This window comes from Mustela nivalis (genome assembly GCF_964662115.1).
Source record: "Mustela nivalis genome assembly, chromosome: 9".
Lineage (NCBI taxonomy): Eukaryota > Metazoa > Chordata > Mammalia > Carnivora > Mustelidae > Mustela > Mustela nivalis.
The window spans coordinates 8,941,543-8,965,849 of NC_139028.1; the positions used below are offsets into that span (position 1 = coordinate 8,941,543).

The 24,307-nt window shown below is 43.3% G+C and overlaps 1 protein-coding gene across 6 annotated transcripts in view; it reads left to right on the top strand.

Annotated features, from left to right (window-relative positions):
• DYNC2H1 (dynein cytoplasmic 2 heavy chain 1) overlaps positions 1 to 24,307 on the top strand; it is a 670,805-nt gene that overhangs the window by 454,762 nt on the left and 191,736 nt on the right. For 5 of the 6 annotated variants that reach the window (XM_082683959.1, XM_082683958.1, XM_082683962.1 and 2 more), the window contains 15 exons: positions 1,159 to 1,309; positions 2,539 to 2,744; positions 3,947 to 4,129; positions 5,590 to 5,772; positions 7,504 to 7,727; positions 8,460 to 8,575; positions 11,648 to 11,847; positions 12,976 to 13,240; positions 14,530 to 14,737; positions 15,745 to 15,874; positions 18,570 to 18,725; positions 19,978 to 20,237; positions 21,104 to 21,350; positions 22,403 to 22,554; positions 23,532 to 23,676. In XM_082683959.1, the coding sequence (XP_082540085.1) occupies positions 1,159 to 1,309; positions 2,539 to 2,744; positions 3,947 to 4,129; positions 5,590 to 5,772; positions 7,504 to 7,727; positions 8,460 to 8,575; positions 11,648 to 11,847; positions 12,976 to 13,240; positions 14,530 to 14,737; positions 15,745 to 15,874; positions 18,570 to 18,725; positions 19,978 to 20,237; positions 21,104 to 21,350; positions 22,403 to 22,554; positions 23,532 to 23,676 (2,826 nt within the window). The remainder of the gene's footprint in view (positions 1 to 1,158; positions 1,310 to 2,538; positions 2,745 to 3,946; positions 4,130 to 5,589; positions 5,773 to 7,503; positions 7,728 to 8,459; positions 8,576 to 11,647; positions 11,848 to 12,975; positions 13,241 to 14,529; positions 14,738 to 15,744; positions 15,875 to 18,569; positions 18,726 to 19,977; positions 20,238 to 21,103; positions 21,351 to 22,402; positions 22,555 to 23,531; positions 23,677 to 24,307) is intronic. The other variant, XM_082683961.1, reaches the window with a different exon arrangement.

Consider the following 24,307-nt stretch of genomic DNA (forward strand, 5'->3'; position numbering starts at 1 on the left):
ATTTTCGTATGAAGGTAAAAGAGCAAAGGTCTTTTCTCCAAAAGCGGATTTGGTCTGCTTAAATGCCGTCTCACACACCTGAGGAAAGAGCCCAGGGTGTTTGTCCCACAGGTGAGGGGAGATAACTGCCCTGGAAAGAGTTACTCTTCCTTTAAAGAATGGTATTTAATGCTGCTTAAACAAAGATATTTATGTAATGTTTTTGATAGTAGATTGATGCAGTGTGTTAAGTTAGAACAAGATGGCAGCTTCGCCTGCCATGTGAAGTTCTCAACGTGTGCACAGATGGCGGAGCCAGTAAGGAGAGGCATCTGAAGGCATTCATGTGGGTGCTGGAAAGTATCTGCTTAGTAGCGTTAGTGGCTTTATGTAATGATGGAGGATATTGGTTTAAGGGAGGATATTGGTTTTCTGCATTCATCGAAGAACTCTTGAACTATTGCAGCATAAGCTTATGAAGGCTAGTGTTTGAATGTGTAACGGCCATGCTAGGTTGGTTCTGTTACAGAAAGCCTTTCAAGCAGTGTTAACACTTCATGATTTATGTAAATATAAGGCCTCCTTGATCTATAGCTAGTATCTCTTTATGGATATTAGACTCAAAGATGGAGACAGAACTTAATTTAAGATGAACTTGGAATTTTGGGATTTTAGAGTTCTGGAGTGTCCTGAGATGACTTTGGAATGCACTGGTACCTTTGCATCCTTGAATAGAAGGTGTTCAGGGGTGCGCTTGGCGGTGGGTACTCAGGAGGGCCCAGATTGCATGGAACACTGGGTGTGCTGCATAAACAATGAATCTTGGAACACTGAAAAAGTAAAGTTTAAATAAACAATTTTTATCAAAAGACAAAAAAAAAAAAGGAAGCAGCTGTTCGTAAACAGGAGAGTCGGGAAAGTAGAAAGCCTCTTTGGTTACAGGGGCCTGGGAGCCTGGTGGGTTCTAGGACCAGAAAGGAGGCATGTAGGAGAGTTGTTGGCAGTGAATTGTTAGCTAGCTTTGCTGTGGACTGCTCCGGACTATGCGAGGCACCAGTAACGTTGAGTTAGAGACGTGGAACAGGACTGGAGATCCAGAGGAGGGTGTCTTTCCTTAAGTCCATGAAATTTTCTGAGTAAATTTACCTTTTAAAGATAACTTTTCTCTTTGGTCCTTAGATACTGTGTTTGGCAGAGCAGATAAAATTCACCGAAGACGTGGAAAATGCTATCAAGGACCACAGTCTCCATCAGATTGAAAGTCAGCTGGTGGCGAAGCTCGAGCACTACACGAGCGTGGACACAGGTGGTGAGGATCCCGGGAACACCGGTATGAGAACTGGCCCGCTGTCCACCGCTCCGGGGCTGGTTAGAACATCCTGCTTTCACACTGTACCTAGAGTCCGTCCTTTATTACTTGAAACGGATGTGGAGACCTTCCCCGGACCGGGGTGTCGCCTTCCTGTGGCTGCGGTCTAGTCCCTCCCCCGCACGCCGGGATCCCCGTGTGGGACTCCGAACGGCGATTGCCGCGCGGGCAGGAGGAGCGCGAGGGACGTGGGGCGAGCGGCCGGCCCCGTGCACCGCCACCACCCTGCCGCCGCCGCCGTCCCGCGCTCGCCCTGCTCTAGGCGCGAGCGTCCCGCAGAGCGTCCCGCAGAGCCGAGGTGCCGGCTGTGCCCTCCGTCCCGCAGTCGGCCCGGCCCCGGCGCTGGGTCGAGTTCCAGTGCTCCTGCCCGTCGCGGGCTTCTGGCGCCGGTGACCTTGTCGGGCTCTGCCCCGTGCGCCCCCTGGGCCCCGCGGCCTCTTGGCTGCGAGCGCGGGGAGCCGCCGCCACGCTTCCGAGACGAGCAGTGTCCGCGGCCGTCGCGCGGTGCCGGCGAGGCGGGGATCGCCGGCGGGGAGGATGCCCGCGCTGCTGGAGGGGAGCCCGGGGATCGCGCTGGGTCTCTCGGGCCGTCTCCCAACCCCTGCCCCGCCGGGCCCGTGCGGTGCTCGCGGCTCCTCTCTGCTCCCCTGCTCCCCTCTCTGAGGCCCTGTCCTCAGGCCGCTGGCCTCGTCCTGCGGTCCCGGGAGGTCCCGGATGGCCCAGGAAGCCTCCTTCCCTCGGGCCCCAGCGCTGCTCGGGCTCTGTCACTGCGGCTCGGTTCTGCTTCTCGAGCCCGCGCTCCCGGCGGCCGTGGGACACCAGACAGACCCAGAGAAAGGAGCCGAGGGCGCGGGGGCGCGGCGCACTCGGATCGTGCCACGTTTGCAGACCGTCTGTGCCTCCTGACGGCTGCGCGGCGGTCGGGGTGCTCCGTGGGCTTCGTGCTGCTGTGGCTCCCTCAGACCGGAGCCCCGTCCTCGCCCGCAGGTTCGCGGCCGCCGTCTGCGTGGGTGACCTGCCCGCTTCTTCCGGTGAATCTGACCGCGCTGTGGCGCGTGTGACTTATAGGCCCGGATCGTTCCCAGGGTGGTGAAATTACCCCTCGGTTTCATTAGGAAATCCGCGCGTGTGTGTGATAAAGACGCTCTCGCAGGCTGACGTTTCCTCCAAATACTTTAATTTGCCCACAGAGTCTGGCGTTCTGGAGCTTAAACTCAAAGCACTGATTCTTGATATTATTCATAACATTGATGTGGTAAAGCAGTTAAACCAAGTTCAAGTTCATACCACCGAAGACTGGGCCTGGAAAAAACAAGTGCGGTTTTATCTGAAGAGCGACCACACCTGTTACATGCAGATGGTGGATTCCGAACTTCAGTACACCTACGAGTACCAGGTACGGCTGGGGCAAAGCGTCGCATTTTTTCAGCTGAAATCATTTATCTTTCTTTTGCTATTGGATGACAATTGTTTTTTATTTTAGTCATAACTTTTAAGAATTTTTGTGTGTGGGACTGTCTTTTCTGTTTCATCATAACACAGAAGGTGTTACAGCAGAGAAATATTTGCAGAAAAGTTAAGGTAATGGCAATATTGTTCCGAATTCTGTGCATGTGCCTTTTCTTAGAGTAATGGTAACTGGAAATGGAGCTCTTCAGTCCAGGGAGAATGGAGCCTGGCAGCGTTGACGGGAGTGGTGTGGCCCGCACCTCTTCCCTCTCCATCTCTCTTTCTCTCTCTTTCTCTCGCTCGCTCTCTCTCTCTCTCTCTCTCTCACACACACACACACACACAGCCAAACTCGGTGCCGTCGCCACCACGCCAAAATACGCTTTTGCGTGTTTTCAGAGAATGCTCCCAGTTTGTGAGATGAGAGAATCCTCACACAAATAACCTGCCTCATGGAACTGTCTTCAGAAAACCCATCGCATCCTCTGCCTTGTTCTGTCACAATGACTCAGTCATCAGACGTGTCAGGCAGCTACGTGAATAAGTGTATGTCTGGACAGTTGTCAGCGGACACTTTCAAAAGGAGATGCGTTTTGAGACCGAAATCTGTCTACCTAAGTTAAGGAAAAATTCTGTAAGCTGCAGCTGGAATTGGAATCTATTTTCCCTAAAACTAAGAAATTTTGAGAATTATTTGATGTGTTGATATTAATATCATAAGGAAGTTTTCAAAATAATTACAGTTGAGTCTCTAAAGTGGTTCTGACTTATGAAGATCCTAAGATTCAGGGAATTACTTTACATGAATTTTTAAATACAAGACAGATTGATTATTGTATAATGCAGTTTTGAATTTCTTTGCCTTAGTAGCATGTCTCTGTACCATCATCAAGAACTTGAGAGACTTTTCAGAAAACCTTCTGGTGTAGTAACTGAGGATGGGGTAACCTACTGCTTTGAAATGACAAAGTTTAATTTTGGTTTGTGCTTAAAAAGCTTCCTCTAGTAAAAATGTATTTTGGGTATATTTCTATGTTAAAAGCTTCAACTTTTTGGTTACTTTTTTAGCTTTTTAACGAATCCCACCACGCCAAATGTGTAAAGTTGCACAAAACATGAATACTGAGACTTTGTATTTCCCTTGTGTAGGGCAATGCTCCCAAGCTGGTCTACACGCCGCTGACGGACAAGTGCTACCTCACACTCACGCAAGCCATGAAGATGGGCCTCGGAGGAAACCCTTACGGGCCAGCAGGAACAGGCAAAACCGAATCAGTCAAGGCCTTAGGTGGACTTCTTGGAAGACAAGTTTTAGTTTTTAATTGTGATGAGGTAGCGTGCACAATTACGAACTGTACGGTAGTGTGTTAGTTGTGACTTCGGATTAGTATTCATGTACTAATATATGAAATAACCTATTTTTTTTGGTAAAGATTTTATTTATTTGACAGACTGAGATCACAAGCAGGCAGAGAGGCAGGCAGAGAGAAAGAGGGGAGGAAGCAGGCTCCCTGATGAGCAGAGAGCCCGATGCGGGGCTCGATCCCAGGATGCTGAGACCATAACCTGTGCCGAAGTCATAGGCTTAATGCACTGAGCCACTTCGGTGCCCTGAAAGCCCAATTTTAAAATCACTTTATTTTTGGGTAACTTGAAAACAAAACTTGTTTTAGTTGAACAAAAAACCGGAGAGTTTGCAGAGATTATAGTCTCAGAGCTTTTCTAAGAGAACTAGTGCAAATAAATAATTTTAAAGATTTTATTTATTTATTTATTTGACAGAGATCCCAAGTAGGCAGAGAGGCAGCCAGGGTGAGAGGAGGAAGCAGGCTCCCTGCTGAGTAGAGAGCCCAATGTGGGGCTCGATCCCAGGACCCTGAGACCATGACCTGAGCTGAAGGCAGAGGCTTTCACCCACTGAGCCACCCAGCTCCCCAACAAATAAATAATTTTAAATACAGAATGAAGTTTTATGTTAGAGTAGAAAAGAAAAATGTTTTTGTTTTGTTTTTAACTAGTGATTCATTAGTTGCACATAACACTCAGTGCTGGGGGGCCTGGTAACACTCAGTGCTGGGGGGCCTGGTGTCTGCCTTCAGCTCAGGTCATGATCCCAGGGTCTTGGGATTGAGTCTCGACTTGGGTTCCCTCCTCTCAGGGAGTCTGCTTCTCCCTCTGCCTGCTGCTGCCCTGCTTGTGCACGCATGCTCTTTCTCTCTCTGTGGCAAATAAATAAAATCTAACAAAAAAAACCCAAACAAGCAAACTACCAAAACACCCAGTGCTCATCACATCACGTGCCTCCTAATGCCCATCTCCCATTTATCCCATCCCTTCACCGCCCTCTCCCCCAAGCAACCCTCAGTTTGTTTCCTAGAGTTCAGTCATGAAATTTAAGAAACAAAACAAATGATTATAGGAGAAGAGAAGGAGAAAAGTTTTTAGCAAGGACAATAGTGAATAGAAAAGAGAAAAAAATTCATTTTGAAAACACCATTTTCAAAACATTTTGTGTAGGATTTGTATTTCAGCTTAAGGATAACTGAAAATCTATTTAGTTCTGGGATATACCCAGGACTTTCCAGAAGTGAGTGTACTTCCCAGAACACTCACATGAATTGTTTGTTTATTAAACCCTATAAAGTATAGCTATTTAATTTATGCCTTAAAAAGAGCTAAAAAGGCACCAGTGGATGAAATGATTATCTTGCCCCTAAATGTCAAAGTATTAAATGATTATTAGAGATCCTGACTACTTCTTCATAGATACAGTTTTTGCTGTTCCTTTTTAGGGCATCGATGTGAAGTCAATGGGACGAATTTTTGTTGGTCTAGTGAAGTGTGGGGCCTGGGGCTGTTTTGATGAATTCAACAGACTGGAAGAGTCCGTGCTGTCAGCTGTGTCCATGCAGATCCAGACAATTCAGGACGCTTTGAAGAATCACAGAACTGTGTGCGAACTGCTTGGCAAGGAGGTATAGAAAAGTTGGGAATTTAAAGAATTCAGGTATTTTTTACAACTCTGCCTACTCCCACTCAGGCAAATATTTGGTCTTTGTTTCTTCTGGCATCCCTGTTCAACCTTTTCACGTGTGTGTTGTCCGAGGTTTGTCACCGTCTTTTGGTCCCCCTTGACCATTCACCTTCAGAGTTTCCGTACGGGGTACTTCATCCCCGGTAGTACCTGCTGGCGTAGCAGGTGCCCAGTGTTCCTGGTCCTGTCTCGCTGCGTACTTGTCAGCATCCTGCCGGGGATGGGCTGCTGTACATTTTCCACTTTATGATGGGGAGAATGCGGCTTGGTGAGTGAGGAGGAAGTCATGGGGCTGGGAATTGACCCCAGGACTGTATCAGTCTGAGGCTTGTGTTTCTGATCCCTGTTTCGTGAGGATCTTACAAGACTAAGCACTTGGCTGTTTTTCCCTTCCTCACTTTTCCCCATCAGAGAGAGACACTCAAGTCATGAGAGCGTGAACTTCCTTGCGTAGAAAGTGGGAGCTTCTCTGTATAGTGCATGATGATGATGACACTGCAAGTTCAAAGTCCCGTGAAATTATCCTCTGATCCGTAATAACATTTTCACAGGACAGGTTTTTCAGGGCAGGCAGGGAAATGAGACCAGTTCTCAATTACTAATAATGTTATTTACATGCTGCTTAAACTCTTCATAAAGAAGAGAGGAATGATCCAGTTTTTACCTTTCTGCCATCACAATTTACTTTCTTACACACTGAGTTTCCCCCTCCTTTCCTCCTGCAACAAACGGAAGGAGTTGCCCTTTCTCCCAGTCAGCACTGATCTTTCCACTTACATGCTGGAGTCTCCTTCCCAAGCACCTTGCCTTTGTTGTTGCCTCCATGATAGACGGAGCCCTTCCTCCTCTCCCCATTCCTCTAGGTCTTTGAAACATAACCAGATCTTTTCCTTTTTTTTTTTTTTTAAAGATTTTATTTATTTATTTGACAGAGAGAGATCACAAGTAGGCAGAGAGGCAGTCAGAGAGAGAGAGGAGGAAGCAGGCTCCCTGCTGAGCAGAGAGCCCGATGCGGGACTCGATCCCAGGACTCTGAGATCATGACCTGAGCCGAAGGCAGCGGCTTAAGCCACTGAGCCACCCAGGCGCCCAGATCTTTTCCTTTTTAATAACATGCAGTGTCGTATGTAATACTATTATAATATTTGATCTAATTAAAACAGAAGCCAACCTTCCCTTCGCTCAGCTTTCCAACCACTTCTCTTTCTCCTTTCTTTCCTTTCTAGCCAGGTTTTTTTGCTCTAGGTGTCTGTGCTCACCTCCCATTCATTGTTCACGCACTCTGACTTGGCCCTGAGTGTGCTGTCGAAGGCGTTCCTACCAGGGACTCTCATGGTCTCGGGCCTCCCCTGTCAAAGCATGAATCCCACGGTGCTTGCCTGTGGGCTGTGAGCTTCAGAAGGGCATAGACTGTTACAGAATCTCGGTCAGAGTTGTGTTGTCTTTGTGTACCCAGCAAAGGGCCTGAAACCAGGAGGCTTTCAGCAGGCATGGACGACTCGGAGAACTGGTTATCAGGGACTTCTGCGAGCAGCGCTCTCCTTGGGGGGTGGTTGTGCGTCTCTGCCAGGGTCGAAGATTTGTGTGTAGGAATATGTACAAAAAAATAGCAACATGTTTTATATTTATAGTTACACATATTTAAAGCCTATATTTTAAATTAACATTTCAGGTAGAAATAAATTCTAATTCTGGAATTTTCATCACAATGAATCCTGCTGGAAAAGGTTATGGAGGAAGACAGAAGCTACCTGACAATCTTAAACAGCTTTTCAGGCCAGTAGCCATGTCTCGTCCAGACAATGAGCTTATTGCAGAAGTTATTCTGTATTCGGAAGGCTTCAAGGATGCCAGAGTCTTGGGCAGAAAATTGGTAGCTATCTTCAATCTAGCCAGGTGAGTTTTCCTCTCTTAAGTATTTTTGTATTTTTTGGTTCGAGTGATTGATTATGGATTAGTGATCATTTTTCACATTTGTCCAGTGTGATTTAGTGATTTTCGTATTGTTAATTATATTGTACTTTAGGTATCGATAGGGAAGATTCTAGTTTGAATAATAAAACATCTGACTCAAAACTTTGTTTTCCTTAAACGCTATTAATTTGATCTCACTTCTTTTCTGCAACATTTTTTTATTGGGGTGCTCCAGCTAAACGATACTGATCATATGTATCAGCAGACCCTTCAAAGCCTACTGTTCTCTGGAGGGAATTTTCCACAATTTCTCTTATGTCTTATTTCTAGTAATAGCAGTGGGCTTGTAGCTTCTTTGGGCAGCCTAGAGTTCTGGTTCATACTACGTAAGAGCTGCTGAGAACTGGAGTGCCAGAATCCGAGAGCCAGGCGAATGGACGGAAGAGTTGAGGGGTAACGGCCCCAGGTGCTTGTCCTTTAGTGTCTTCAGGAGAGTGGGAGCCAGGTCACGACAGGTTCACCCTCGTCCTTGGGAATTGTCGGTCTTCAGTGTTTTACTGGAGTGACAGGTCCTGTGACTGGGTCCTTTTCATAAATTAATTGGAATATCAGTACTTGTTTCTATGTGTATGTAGTTATAGTCTGTTTTTCTTTAGTAATAAAAATAATTTCATACAGCTATCTAATGCTTTGTGATTTCTGTGTCTATTTAAGGGAACTTTTGACACCTCAGCAACATTACGACTGGGGTCTAAGAGCCTTGAAGACCGTTCTTAGAGGAAGTGGAGGCCTTCTTAGGCAGCTGAAGAAAAGTGGCATTAAACAGAACGGTAGGGTTCATTATTCAGCTACAATCTCATTTTTAAAAAAAACCTTTAAATTAGAACACTTTTAGATTCTGGCCCCTCGTTTCTCCTGTTGTTAACAGCTTAGACTAGCAGCTCTGTTTCTCACAACTAGTAGACCAGTATTGATAGTATTTTTTTTTTTTTTTTAATTTATTTGACAGACAAAGATCACAAGTAGGCAGAGAGGCAGGCAGAGAGAGAGAGGAAGGAAAGCAGGCTCCTCTGTGGAGCAGGGAGCCCGATGCGGGGCTCGATCCCAGGACCCTGGGATCATGACCTGAGCCGAAAGCAGAGGCTTTAACCCACTAAGCCACCCAGGCGCCCCACCGAAAAATATCTTTTAACTGTAGAATAATTGTAGATTTACAGTAAAGTTGTAAAAACAGCATTCCCATTGTTTCCTTTCTTACTATGGCACATTTGTCCAAACGAGGAAACTAAGGCATATTACTGTTAACCGGCGTCCAGACTTCTGGATGGCACCTGTTCTGTCATTAACGCTCTTTCTGCTCCAGGATCGAGTCTGGGGTGCCTTGTTGTCATCAGTCTCCTTAGTCTCCTAGGTGCTATGATGCTTTCCCAACTGGGCTGGTTTTGTTTCCCGGGTCCAGGTCCTGTGTCCTGTGGACTCTTCCTCAGTCTGGGTTTTGTCGTGATGTTTCTCTCACGATGAGACCAGGTTCTGAGCATGTGGAAGGAACACCAGAGAGGCGAAGGGCCCATGCTTGTGCATCACTGAGACCTTTCATGTGTCTGCATGTGCACAGTGAGCACACAGTGTCACTGCTGATGTCCACCTTCTGGATGGTCTTAGTATTTGTGGGGTGTCTCCACTTTAACAGTAACTGGTTGTTACTGTTTTCCTCTTTCCCCACTGTTGGAATCTGGTTACAGAAGGAGGCTCACCTTCCAAGCAGGCAGGCAAGGGTTAAGCCCCACCTCTTAGAGGGGGAATATCTACAAATATTATTTGAAAATTTTCTGCAATAAGATTGGTCTCTTCTTTGCTGTTTATGTATTTATCAATTTGTCTATTCAGATCAGACTCATGATATTTTACTGCCTTTTTTCCCCAGTTGTGTAAGATAAATGATTCCCCCACCCATGGGTGTGGGCCTTTATGAAAGGCCAAATATTCAGCCCTCCAGACTGGTAAAACAAAGCCTGGGATGCCAGGGCGGCTCTGTTGGTGAAGCGTCTGCCTTCAGCTCAGGTCATGATTCTGGGGTCCTGGGATCAAATCCCACGTCAGGCTCCCTGCTCAGTGGAGAACCTGCTCCTCCCCACCAATGCTCTGTCACATACTCTCAAATAAATAAACAAACAAATAAATTCTTAAACAACAACAACAAACCAAAGTAAGTTAGGGGTCCCTGGGTGGCTCAGGCGGTTAAGTGTCCATCTCTTGATTTTGGCTCAGGTCATGATCTCAGGATCTTGGGATCGAGCCCCTCATTGGGCTCCCTGCTCAGCATAGAGTCTGCTTGCAATTCTCTCCCTCTACTCCTCCACTCACTTACATGCCCTCTCTCTTTTTTTCTCTCTGTTAAATAAATACTAAAAAAACCCACAAATAAACAAATAAAAAACTGAGTTAAGACACTGAAAATAAATCAGTGTAGAAAAATGCTCATGTGAAATTATCTGTTTGGGCTCTAAATGATCAAAGTCTGCCTCTTACACGCATGAAGCTGCTTAGCTCTGTTATTGGGTTGGCACATGCCAGGGAAGAGAAGTCATTTGGTGAGCTACTTAAATTACTATTTTTCTGTTTTCTCTCTCTGCTGGTTTTTAAGAAATACTAAAACCAGACCTGTAGTAATTAAAAATGGCTTACTAATGCTTGAGACAAACTCTGTTGTGGCCATGCGTCTTTGCGCGTACTTAAACAGGGAAATATTCAGCCATTACAGAGAAATACCAGATGAAAGATGGTTTCTTGCCTTCATAGATATGTCTTATCTATCAGCAGCTACTTAAAGGATATTAATTATTCTTGAAAAAGTAAAATTCTTGCAACAATGTTCGTATTTATATTTGGTTTAGGGATGGGTTTCTGAATCCTTTTTGAGCAGGTCTGATTAAAGATTGTTGCCGAGTTAGTTTTTAGTCTCAGGACTTCGAATTTCTGGGAGGCAGTCCTGGGTGGATTTGGGGATGCCTGAGTTCTGGACCTTGTTGATCTGGGTGTGAGTTCAGCCATTATACTGCTCTGCTTCCTCGGGTAAATCACTTAAACCCTCAGAGAGTTAATATCCTCATATGTAAAATCAGAATAATGTAACAGTTTCTTACTTTATACAGTTGTTATAAGGATCACAAAAAAATGGTGAAGTTCTATACAATTATAAGTGCTAGCGACTTCTATTTTATTTTAAGATTGATTTTTTTTTTTTAAGATTTATTTATTTATTTGACAGAGAGAGATTACAAGTAGGCAGAGAGGCAGGCAGAAAGAGAGAGGAGGAAGCGGGCTCCCTGCTGAGCAGAGAGCCCGATGCGGGACTTGATCCCAGGACCCTGAGATCATGACCTGAGCCGAAGGCAGCGGCTTAACCCACTGAGCCACCCAGGCGCCCTATTTTAAGATTGATTGATTGATTTTTCTGAGGGAGAAAAAGCACACATGAGTGAAGGGAGGGACAGAGGGAGAGAGAATTTCAAGCATACACTGTGCTGAGGCCTGAGCCCGACAGGGCTCCATCCCAGGACCCCGAGAACATGACCTGAGCTGAAACCAAGACTCAAACATTTAACCGACTGAGCCGCCTAGGTCCCCCAGTGATGTTTATTATTAACTAAAGTCTGGGAAACTTGGAACTCAAATTCTGTTAAAGAGTCCAGAACTGTACTTAGGGACCCTTGTTTCTCAGTGGTCAAAGGATAGTAAGGTAAGCTCGTCAACACGGTACTGCAGGGCTTTAACTGTTACTGAATTCTAGCACCTCATGTAATTACTAGTAGTGCTCTCAGGGTACTTGAAAATTGTGTTTACAGTTAGTGAAACTTTCTAAAGTAAGTGACTAATAATTTTAAATGAAACTTTTTCTCTAGTTGACGAAAGTCATATTGTGGTACAAGCCCTGAGGCTTAATACAATGTCAAAGTTTACATTTGCCGATTGCTCGCGGTTTGATGCGCTGATTAAAGATGTGTTTCCTGGAATTGACTTTAAAGAAGTGGAATATGGTCAGCTGAGCTCTGCGTTACAGCAAGTCTTTGAGGAGGCCAACTATGAAGTCATACCGAATCAGGTAACCGTCAAGCGTGATAGGAGCGCCTGCGCGGCTCAGTCGGTTTGAGCGTCTGACTCTTGGTTTCAGCTTGGGTCATGATCTCAGGGTCATAGATCGAGCCCCACTCAGTCTTCCTGCTCAGTTTGGAGTCTGCTTGTCCTTCTCCCTCTGCTCTTCCCCCTACTTGCCCTGTCTTTCTCTGTCAAATAAATAAATAAAATTTAAAAAAACAATACTTTAGAATATATTGATCCTTTCTCCTAATTACTTACTAGCTATCTTTATCTCTTATTTTCTGTTTAAATCTCATTTACTCATGGATGCCTTCCCTGATCTTTGAGTCCAGATGAGGTTTCCTTGCTGTGTGTTTCATTACTTTTCCTGTTCTTATTCACACTTGATCGTATATTGCATGAATACTGATTTTCCCTCATCAGAGTAGTGTTCATGGAAGGTGGGATCTGTGTCTATTTTTTGTTTTTTAGAGATTTATTTATTTATTTATTTGACACAGAGTGTGCTCAAGCGGGGCAGGGTGGGGGGCTGAGGGAGTGGGAGAAGCAGACTTCCCACTGAGTGAGGAGCCCAATGCAGGACTCGATCCCAGGACCCTGAGATCATGAGTTGAGCTGAAGGCAGACACTTAACCTACTGAGCCATCCCAGTGCCCCAGGATCCATGTCTATTTTTCTCATTATTTTATTCCTGGTGTCCCTTACAGGACCTGGCCCATAGTAGATCTGTCAAACGTGTTTGATAATTGATTACTTATGGTTTAGTTTCACTTTGACAGTTTCTTAGGAGAAATTCTTTTCAGCAGCTTTTTAAACGTAGCACTTGTACATGTTCACGATGAACACTGTTTTGTCAGTTTTTTTTGTTTGTTTGTTTGATTTTTGGTGAGATACAGAATATCCATGAATCAACAAATGAATAAAATAATGAATATATCATATTTGCGTGATTAAAAGAATGAGCATGTTGTGTTCTCAAATGACTTGGAAATTATACTTGTGTCTTTTAAATTTCAGACTTAAAGATCACAGTATAAATGTGCTCAGATTTATTTGTGTGTATTTTGTTACAGAGTGAGAACAGATGCTTACGTACTGTAAATCTCATACAGACATGTTTGTTTTCTACTAGATCAAGAAGGCTTTAGAGTTGTATGAACAGTTACGCCAGAGAATGGGCGTTGTCATTGTCGGTCCGAGCGGTGCCGGGAAGTCGACCCTGTGGAGGATGCTGCGGGCGGCGCTGTGCAGAGTCGGCAGAGCCGTCAAGCAGTACACCATGAATCCCAAAGCCATGCCTCGGCATCAGCTGCTGGGCCATATTGACATGGACACAAGGGAGTGGTCCGATGGCGTTTTGACAAATAGCGCTCGCCAGGTGGTCCGAGAACCTCCAGGTTGGTCTGTGTTCTGTGATTCACTGCTTTCCTTAGTCCTCTAGAGAGGACGACGGGAGGTGTTTCTAATGCTGTCCTCATGAAAGCCTTCACAGGACTGTGAATTGCCTTGTAAATGATGTATGTGACCGTTTACTTGAGAGGGGCCCAAGACGTGCTGTCATGTTGATCCGGACAGAACAGGGGCTCCTGTTACAGTAGGAACTCGGGGTAATCCGGATGAGCTGTAATTCATGACTAGATCAAGTTACTGAAAAATAGAAAATTTTTCTGGGTTGCTATCTTAGGGCCTTATAAATAAGAAGATGACAGATTTTATTTGGGGTTAAAATCGGTGTGTGTGTGTGTGTGTGTGTGTGTGTGAATACTTCTAACTCACAATTTATAATACAGTGTTTTGGATAATTTTAAAAATTTAAGTTATGAAACAGTAGACATCTTGCTCTAAATTTTTTGATTTGGTGTTTAAAGCAATTTTTGGCCAGAATCTGAGAAGACTTCCTACTTTTTATAAGGTCATAACTAAAAGTTGTGTTTCTAAGCCAGTGAGGGAAGGGCTTAGAATTGAGACATTAAAAGAGATTTTCTGGGTAGTTTTTCATTTTCACTGTGGTTAATAATATCACAGTAAGTAAAAACCAAGTGTTGCCTATGTTGATTTATCACACTTTTATGGGTGATATTTTCCTATTTGAATTGAGGTCTAAGGACCCTTGAAACCACTCTCATTTTAGGAAGGATGAACTTAAAAAAGAAGTTTGTCTCTGAAAAATCTTGTGTACACAACACTGCCTCTCTGCTTTGAAATCAGCTTTTTAATGTATCAGAGAAATTTGATGGGTGAATTTTGTATTTCTGAAGTAGAATGCTAAAATGGGTTTCCTGTATTTACGACAAGAGATACTCTATTCTTATGACCTGGTAGAAGACAGAAGTGTGGAGAATATCGCACAGGGTCAGGGGACTGGAAATAGCTCAGTCTCGCTCACTGTCTTGTCCTTTAGGGCGGTCCCTGTTGTGTATGTCTGGGGGGCAGGTAGGGCATTAGCGCGTGGCTTGCGGCCAGCCTTTGGTCAGCGATGCTAGGAGTGCCCGTGAGTCCTCGAGGGCGCCTGTACTGCAGGTTCACAGGGAAGAGCTCAGCTTGTGCTTTGGCTCTTTGTAACACAAAATAACACTGGGTGGAAATTACTTCTGGAGAGGAAGAGGTGGTTATTGTATTCCTTATTTTTAGTTGTTATCACTGCATCTAGTTTCATTTTACCTCCACTTCTTCGTTCTGAAAACAGATGTGAGCTCCTGGATAATATGCGATGGTGATATCGACCCTGAGTGGATCGAGTCCCTCAACTCCGTTCTGGATGACAATCGGCTCCTCACCATGCCCAGTGGAGAGAGGATTCAGTTCGGCCCAAATGTTAACTTTGTATTTGAAACTCATGATTTAAGCTGTGCCTCGCCAGCCACAATATCTAGAATGGGAATGATCTTTCTTAGGTAAACCATCAGAGCTCTTGCCTACGTGACGTGAGGATAGTCTGCAGTTACCGGTTGGTTTCAGAGTGGAATAAGTTGTATGAATGATATGTAAATACGTGCCTCCTCATTTTCTGTTAACTTCTTGTTAGGTGTTACTTCTGACAGAGAGTGACTGTTTCAGTGCTGTTACATTGTTTCAGTGTTCAGTGTGTTACAGTTGCTAAGGACTATTTGTTTACTTCAGTGACACAGCAAGTATTTCATTGTTTCTTTTTTTTCCCTCTTACTTTTATTTAAATGTTACCAGTGCAGGAAGTGAACAAGCTGGCAGTGAGCTAGAGGCTAATAATCCTAAACTAAGCAGTGGTATCTTAATCATAGAATCTTTGATTCATAGAATTTTAGGGCCAACTCAGGCCAACCTAGGAAAGTGACTCTCACTGTACAAATTCGAAACCTCTTGACTTAATGTTTCCTCTCTTCCTCTGCATAGTTGGAGGAGGCTTCAGGGGCAAAAATGAAGAATAAATGAATTTTAGATATCATGTAGAGTAGTCTGAGGCCAGAGCATAAACATTGAAGCCAATTCCATTTTCCAAAACAAGTAATTACAAAGCTTTCTTTTGCTTTTTGAATTCTTGTTTTAGCGTTTGACACGTATAGGTCTGTATAAATGCCCTACTCTTGTAGCACCATTTGAAGCTATTTTTGGCGTTGTGTGACAAGATAGTGTTATCAAGTTGGTTCAGACTGTTTCCGAAATTAATTGCTTGCTGTTTCTTTTTTTTTTTTTTTTAAGATTTTATTTATTTATTAGACAGAGAGGCAGTGAGAGAAGGAACACAAGCAGGAGGAGTGGGAGAAGCAGGTTTCCTGTGGAGCAAGGAGCCCGATGTGGGGCTTGATCCTAGGACCCCGGGATCGTGACCTTAGCCAAAGGCAGACGCTTAATCCACTGAGCCACCCAGGCACCCCTGACAGTGTCTTCATGAGTAATTTCCTACATGCTTATTAATCTGTTTCAGTGATGAAGAGACAGATGTTAATTCTCTGATAAAATCTTGGTTAAAGAATCAGCCTCCTGATTTCAGGAAGAATCTTGAAAACTGGATTGGAGATTACTTTGAAAAAGCTTTACAGTGGGTTCTGAAGCAGGTAAGTTAGCCATAATATTTCATAATTAGTCATTTAGGCTAGAAGTGATTAAGAGTGTTGCTTAGACACAGCTGCCTGTCAGTCAGAATCTGGGGGCAGAGTGGGAAGTAGGTGTCTTCACTGCTATCCTGCTCTTTGTCTTGGCTTAACTTTTTATTGTGCTTAGAACACTTCAATTCTCCCACCTACACTGCTTACCAAAAAATCCTGAATAGTGGCATCTCCCTTTTTTTTTTTTTACTAGGAAAACCATGTTACTGTCACGTTTCACTGTCAGTAAATATCCTCATGGTGCTAAGTATGCTTAGTGTACTTACATTTACTTTACTGCTTGTATTTCTTGATAAAAACAATGTCAAGTTCATACTAAAGTAGAAAAGGGAGGCAAATTATTACAATATTATTAAGAACTGTCTATCCAAAATATTACTGGATCTGTAAGATACGTGATCAAGCATAGCACTAGACAAGACTTAGAGGGGACAGGACAGTCTCCGATTGGGAAAGGTTTGCCTAATAGAGAAAGACGAGATATGAAGGAGCATCAAAATCGGATGAAGAGATTTTTCTATCTTCTAGGAGAGTTTAAAAAGGTGATCACACTTAATTTTGAATTTGAAGCATGAATAGAAGTTTCACTTGCACAGAAGATGTGGGAGGGCTTTTACAGGTTCTACAAGATTTTTCAACTATTTCTAGCTTTTATGTCATTGCTTTTATGAGAAATGTAAACAGAAAAATTAAGGAAATAAATAGCAGTGCAAGTACTTTTGGGAAGTATCTGGTTGCTAATTTGAACTTGATTTAGTGGTTACTACTTGGGGACCAAATAAGATTTATGGAGAAATGGAGATATCACTTCAGTTTTCTCATCCTTTTCCTTTCCTTCCTGTAAGGATAGAGATGGAGGGATAGGGACTGGTGAGTAGCGGCACGTGAGTGACCGAGGTTTCCCTGGAGGCCTCGGGGCACGCAGCACTCCCTCCAGCCTGATGAGCTGTCTTCCTCTTTCTGTCACACCTGCACACCTTCAGCTCCGAGCACCGTGAGCGTGAGGACCACGCTTTAGTGTGTCCGCAGACCCAGCTGTGGTCACGGAGGCGCACAGGAGTGTGTGTGCTTTAGGAAACACCTGCCGCCGCTGTCCTCATTGCTCTGCAGCGGCTCTGCTGACTTCAGGGGCGTGATGGATGCGGAGCCCACGAGGGGCTCCAGAGCAAGTTCTGGAGGTCACCTCTGGGGGGGCGGGAGAGGGGGACTGTTATGGGGAAAGGGGAACTGTAACACTGGGCGGGATTTACTGATATACGGGGTTTCTGGGTGCAGGCATGAGGACTGGATAAATGATCAAGCCAAAGAATGGATTTCAGTTAGAAAATAAACTGATTCTGTTTTGAGATCAGGTCCCTATGCTTGACATTTTTTTTTTTTTTTTTATGTGTTGAGGATTCCTTCCTTCTTATTTTGTACTTTGTTCACTGTGTTTACATTCTGAGATATACCAAAATGGGTACCCAAACCAAATGCTGATTTTATCTCTAACGAGAGCTTTGCTTTCTTGTATCAACTGAGCAAATAAGACAAGGTAGAAGAAAGTACAACTGTTTCCTTTATCTTACCTTTAAAGCCTAGTATTCTTAGCACAGCATTTCTACTCACCTTCTCCCTTTTTGGTGCTCCTCCTCCTGTTTCTCCAATCCTCTAAAAATATTTTTTTCTTTCAGAGCAATTTAAAAAAAAAAATGTAAATTGGATCATTTTACTCTCTTACTTAAAAACATTTTTAAATTAGTGAAGCTAAAAGTTGCATTGCTTACCGTGGCCTCTGCAATTCTGCATACTCTGGCCCTTGCCTCCCTCTCATTTCTGAACTACCCCAGGGGCTTACCTTTGCCTGTGCTGTGCTCTCTGCATGCCCTGCGGATCCCATCCTGCAGGGGCGGGCTTGGCTGTGACCGTTGTCAAAGAGGCGAGCTCTCCATCTGACTCTGAGAGCCCTGTGTCCTCCTCTGCAGCTTTTCCTGGGACTTGTGGGCCGTCTCCTCTGCGAGACTGGAGTCGCAGGCATGGGAGTTTCTGTGTAGCTCACCTTTCTTTTTCTTTCTTTCTTTTTTTTTTTTTCATACCTAGCACCACAGGGGCATGCAAGTGATGCATAAATGGTTCTCTCTAAGTATGTGGGAGATTGAATGAATGAGAACCTTCCCCTCTTTTAGCCTCTTGGCAGTTGCACAGGGCTCCAGGCGCCCACAGATGGAAATCACTGCAACCCACAAGTTTCATTTTGGTGGAGAGCCAAATCCACATGGTTTTTGTGTTAAGTCTGCTTGTACCAGCCATAGTTGTGCAGTGTTCTCTAGCTTCCTTTTTATCAGTGGGGGGAAGTGGAGGACTATTCTTTCTAGACCCTGCTCAGTGATGGTCTTTTTCTTTTCTTCAAGTTTAGGAAGTAAACAAACCACCAGCAGTTAAGGGCTCTAGCTCTTACTGCTAGAAACACACAATTTGCATTTTTCTAATCACTTTTTTAAAAAGTTTATGCATATAAACTGAATGAAATGTCAACTTTTTACATCTTGAGTAGAGGGATTCATTTAACAATCGTATTTGAAAAGATAGGTGAATGTAAATCTGTATGTTTGTGTTTGCTGATTAATGTTTATTTTTTGTCTCTTCCATGGATTTTAATCAACAGAACGACTATGTGGTTGAAACAAGTCTCGTCGGCACTGTGATGAACGGACTGTCACATCTACGTGGTTGCCAAAATCATGACCAATTTATTATCAGTCTCATACGGGGACTTGGTGGAAATCTGAACATGAAATCACGTCTGGAATTCACCAAAGAGGTGATGCACACTTAAAACCTATTTCAGTCAACATTTTTCTTTAATTTTCAAGGACTCTTAATTGCCAAAATTCAGTGATTTGTAACTGTAAGGTGTAGAGCCGTTTAATTGTGAAATTATGCATTCAATAAAAGAGTTATGCATTTGAATATATGTACTTATTTTCTCCTTTGAACTAGTTTATAGTATTTTATGATATTTAAATTTTATAAAATAATGTTTTAATATCTTTTTTGTCAGATGTTTTTGAAACTAGCCATATGAATATATATAATTATTCATTTTAAATTTTAGAATGATACATATTTTTAATCATTTATTTAACCAGAACAGTTTTAGCAGTTTGGAATGTTAGGATGGATTAATCATTATCAACATTTTCTTTAATAAATGTAAAGGTGTATTACAGCCAAGTTGTTTATAAAACGATATCGTATATATTAAAGGCTGTCATCCTGTTAGCTTCTGTTGAAAGCATTGAACATGCATTTCTCTGGGTTGGCTCGCACATCATCTTTCTGCATTTGTGTCATCTCTTTCTTCTTTGGTGCCATCATTTACTGCTTTCTCTGTGCTGCTCCCTGTCCATGTCTGTTCTGCTGCCTCGTTGCCAGGTGCTTCTTGCCACTCGATCCCGGATCTGTGCTGCATTTGAGCAGACGTTCTCATGCTGCAGATCAGAGGCAGGGTGCTGAAGCTTAGCACCAGGTGAACTCTCTGATTTATATCTGCGCAGACAGCAGGTTTTCAGTGTTCGAGGGAACAGCAGCTTGGGAACAGTGCCGGGACCACTGTAATGGGTGGGACTAAGTTCCTACAATGATTCAGTGTTTAAAAATATGACTTTTATTTATTTGCTTAAATAATCATTGAAAGAATGATATTTGACATAGCATTGTTGCCGTAATTATACTTATTTATTTGACAGAGAGAGAGATCACAAGGAGGCAGAGAGGCAGGCAGAGAGAGGGGGGGAAGCAGGCTCCCTGCTCAGCGGAGAGCCCGATGTGGGGCTCGATCCCAGGACCCTGGGATCATAACCTGAGCTGAGGGCAGAGGCTTAACCCACTGAGCCACCCAGGCACCCCTTCATTGTTGCTGAAATTATAAAAGACATTTGGTAGGGTTAGCATAGGAGAATATTCTTTTAAACTGAGACAGTTGACTTTGGGACATTGACTTTGAAGAATTAAAATTTTACACTCTCTTGTTTGGAGTATGTGAAAACCCATCACAATGTTTTCCTCTGCAGGTTTTTAACTGGGCACGAGAGTCTCCTCCAGACCCTCACAAACCCATGGACACCTACTATGACTCTGGTAGAGGACGATTAGCATCTTATGTGCTGAAAAAGCCAGAAAACTTGACGGCCGATGATTTTAGTAATGGCCAAACTCTCCCCGTCATTCAGATTCCTGACATGCAGCGAGGCCTGGATCATTTCAGACCGTGGTTAAGTTCTGATACCAAACAGCCATTTATTCTCGTAGGACCAGAAGGATGTGGCAAAGGGTAAGGGCAGAAACTTGGTGGTTGAGGTGCATGGTGTGAACTCATGCTCTTTTTGAATTTAGCAGCTTTACCTTCCGTTTGGTTAAAGGAGCATTTACATATACATTTTCAGGAAGGACTCTTCCCATTATCACTACTGATGTAAATGATATGACTACAGAGAACTTCAGAGAAGAAAATGTCTTTTTTTCTCCCAGGTTACCTGTTTTCTAACAGAAAAAGAACAGTCTAAGAAGATAGCCTTCAAAAGAAAACATGCATACAGTCCCACCAAAAACTAAATACCTTAGATATACTCACAAACTATTACCTGCTTTAGTTACAAAAAATGCATCTTGAAGTTAGCTCTCTATTTAAAAACAACTTTTACATCTGTGTAATTCAGCCTATTTTTGGTGCCTACTGAGTGTAGTTTCTGGAAATAAAGAAGACATGATTATTTGTTTCACATTTTAGTAGTAATTTAAAAATTCTATAAAATCATAGTATTTTTTTTTAGCTTATTGTACTTAATATCATAAAATCTTTCCTTCAGCTATGGGGAATCTTTTATATGTACTTTTATATGTGGTATCTTTTATATGTACTTTGTCAAATTAAATTATTTCTGTAACCTTAGATTTTTTTTTTTTTTTTTTTTTTGCTGATTGACTCCCAGGAATGCCTTAAAATATGAATTTATATTTTATATTGTAAAAATTAGAAAGCTACCTGTTAAGCCATATCCAGATTTACCATTTTCCTCTTAAACATCGTCTTATATGATTTAGACACCACAGTATTTGTGAAATAGGAGTTTCATATTGAATGTACGCGGTGTTTCCCTGGTGGTGTTTTCACCGTCTGCCGCTCTCCACCTTTCGCAGGATGCTGCTTCGGTACGCCTTCTCCCAGCTCCGCTCCACACAGATCGCTACGGTTCACTGCAGTGCGCAGACCACGTCCCGGCACCTCCTGCAGAAGCTGAGCCAGACGTGCATGGTGATCAGCACCAACACGGGCCGCGTTTATAGGCCGAGGGACTGCGAGAGGCTCGTCCTCTACCTGAAGGATATCAACCTGCCCAAGCTGGACAAATGGGGCACCAGCACGTTGGTGGCTTTCCTGCAGCAGGTGAGTTTTCTTCCTTAAAGCACTCGGATGTGACGGGAAATGTTGGAAGATCTGCTTTCCTCCTCAGGCTCAGTGTTCTCCAGCATGCGTTATGGATCTTACACTCCCGAAGCTTGTAGGAATCTGGTTCTGGGGTACTTTCTTCCTTTCCCTGTCTCTTCTTTCTTTTTTAGAGAGACTTTATTTTTAAGTCATCTCTACACCCAGCATAGGGCTCGAACTCACGACCCTGAAATTAAGAGTCACACACTCCACCGACAGAGCCAGCCAGGCACCCCCACGATGCTCCCTTCTTTGACCTTCTTCCCTGTAGAAGCTAGCATTACAGGAAGGTGCTATATGACAGGAAGAGTCAAAATGACCTTCACCCTGTATGTATTTCCTGTCCTTTATTTCTAAAACAGGGAAAGCAGCAGGTTGAGGTGATGTGGGATTTGGGGAAATTTTTGCTTCATTTTTCTAGGGATGCATTTTTCAGAGAGCACATGGACTTCCTTGATCATGGCCCCTTTTGGGCTTCCTTAGCTCAGTCCTCTCCCCTTTTTGCCCATGTAAAGGCAAAGGTCGGAGACCATACATTCCGTCAGTGTGGAGGCTTTACTTCTTTATGGGATTTGCATCACATTAGAAACCCTGCGTTCTAAATTAGAGTTTATTATGTTTATATGGGTTCAAACTTAGCTTAACGATGTAACTGTAGAAGATGATAAAATATTCATAAAGAAAACCAAAATAGTTTCCTTATATTTTTCCCGATTTCTTTCACTTTTTTTTCTTAATTGCTGGTAGATTATACTGTCATCTGGATTTTAATGTTTATTGGAGACAAAAGCACTTTAAAAATGAGGGTAAATCACCTAATATTAAATGCAGACTGGTGATTAATAAGAGTATTAATTTTAGTGTTATAAGAATTTCAATCTTAAATTTTTCAGTTAGATGAGGGTGATTGCATTTGGAAACAATTGAATTTTATGCAAGAATATTTAATAACTCTACTAGAAAATCCTAAGCATAAATAACACGTTTGCAATACATTTATTTTCAAAAAGGTATTGACTTATCAAGGATTTTACGATGAAAATTTGGAATGGGTTGGTTTAGAGAATATTCAGATTGTGGCTTCTATGTCAGCTGGAGGAAGACTGGGAAGACACAAGCTGACCACCAGGTTCACTTCCATTGTTCGCCTTTGTGCTGTGGAGTATGTATCGTAGTGTTCTTAATTTTTTTTTTTTTTTAATTTGGGGAGATGTCTCCTATATTTGAACTTTACTAAAGGTATCCATTAATGACATTTCTTTAAAATGGAGACTTTAAAATTAGTAAAACTTGAGTTTTGATAATCTTTTTACCTGCCCTTGCTAAACTTTAGGCAGTAATTTAGGGTGATAAAGGTGTTAATCAGTGCTTCTTAAATATTAGAAATAAAGTCTAAAATGTTCTAAAATGTCAGTATCAGTAATCTGAATGATGGATTTTAGATTTAAATATGGGTTTTATAAAACAAAAATACTATCACATTTCATGAAGATAGATAATGTAACTAGGTACAAGGTAAGTCAAGTCAGGTGTGTGGGTGACAGTGTTAAGCCTGATGCGCGCATCCGTCTGCGTCCAGAATTGTTGCAAGGATGTGCAGATTCTGTGGGTGTGGAGCTGCTCCTCTGTTCCGTTTTGCCTTACAAAATCCTGTTTGGATGCTTCCCTGCTAATCGCACCCATCTATTATATGTACTTTCAGAAAGGTTATAGCTCCCAGTTAGGCTGTATTGAAATCAATTTTGTCTTGAGAAAAACAGGTTGATTTCACCTGTTGTATTAGTTTTGCTTTTACCATTCTGAGGCGGATTACTGCTTTATGGGTAGCTGTTACTTAAAATACTATTTCTTAAGCAAAATTTACCTCTTGGTCCTTTCTAAAAATCAGTGGTTTCCAAACAGTTAGGTTTTTAAGTAGTTTCCCTGGAAACTTCTATTAGGACCCTCAGTGTTTGAGAGCAGATAAAGAGCTGTCAGAAAGGGACCTGGAGCGTGGCTTTAGTCTCTCGATAGATTGGGGGCAGGGTGTGGGTACCCAGATCTCAGAGCAGCACAGCTGGAAAACTGCTGCAAATGAACACTAACAGAACAATCCGGAACATTGCTTTTTCAGCTGTTTTCTTATGTGCCCTTTTCCAGTTACCCAGAAAGAGAGCAACTGCAGACTATCTATGGAGCATATTTGGAGCCTGTTCTCCATAAAAATCTGAAGAGTCACTCTATTTGGGGCTCTTCCTCAAAAATCTATCTCTTAGCAGGATCTATGGTCCAAGTGTATGAACAGGTAAATACTTGCTCATTTATATTGTCGTTGTTGTGTCTCTTGGTTTCAGTCCCAGAGGACTGCCTTTAATGCTGACCTGCGCTGACACTCCACCTTTCTACTCGTCTTGTCGGTTGGACTTTTCTGCCAGACAGTGAGCTCTCTGAGGCCAGAGGCCTGCTGAGCCACCCGGCACTGTGTCTACGGACACTTGGTGAAACGGGTTGAACAAGTCGTGCTGGGTGGTTATTCTGTTACCTGCTAACATGCAGCGTATTCAGAATGTTCCTCTGCTTTCCAAAACTCGATCTTTCTCCTGACTTCTGTCAGTGTCTGTCTGCGAGACTTCAAACCGGAGCATGGGCTTTGAGGTTTCTTTCTTTCTTGTGGCATGTGAGAAAATGCCTCAGGTTCCTTCCATGGGGAAGCAGGACGGGCTTAGCATCAGGTGGTAAGGGCACAGGAGACATTTACGCAGTAACTGCTTGTCTAGTGGCCGCGCTGGGGATGCAGAGATGACCGAGTCTCTGCCTTCGGGAAGCTTACAGACCCGTCAGGATCCCGCTCCTGTAGACAAAGTCCGACTACAGCGGGATGAGTCGTAGATCGGTGACAACAGGCACGACTTAGCGGAGGAGGGGAAGCACATGAC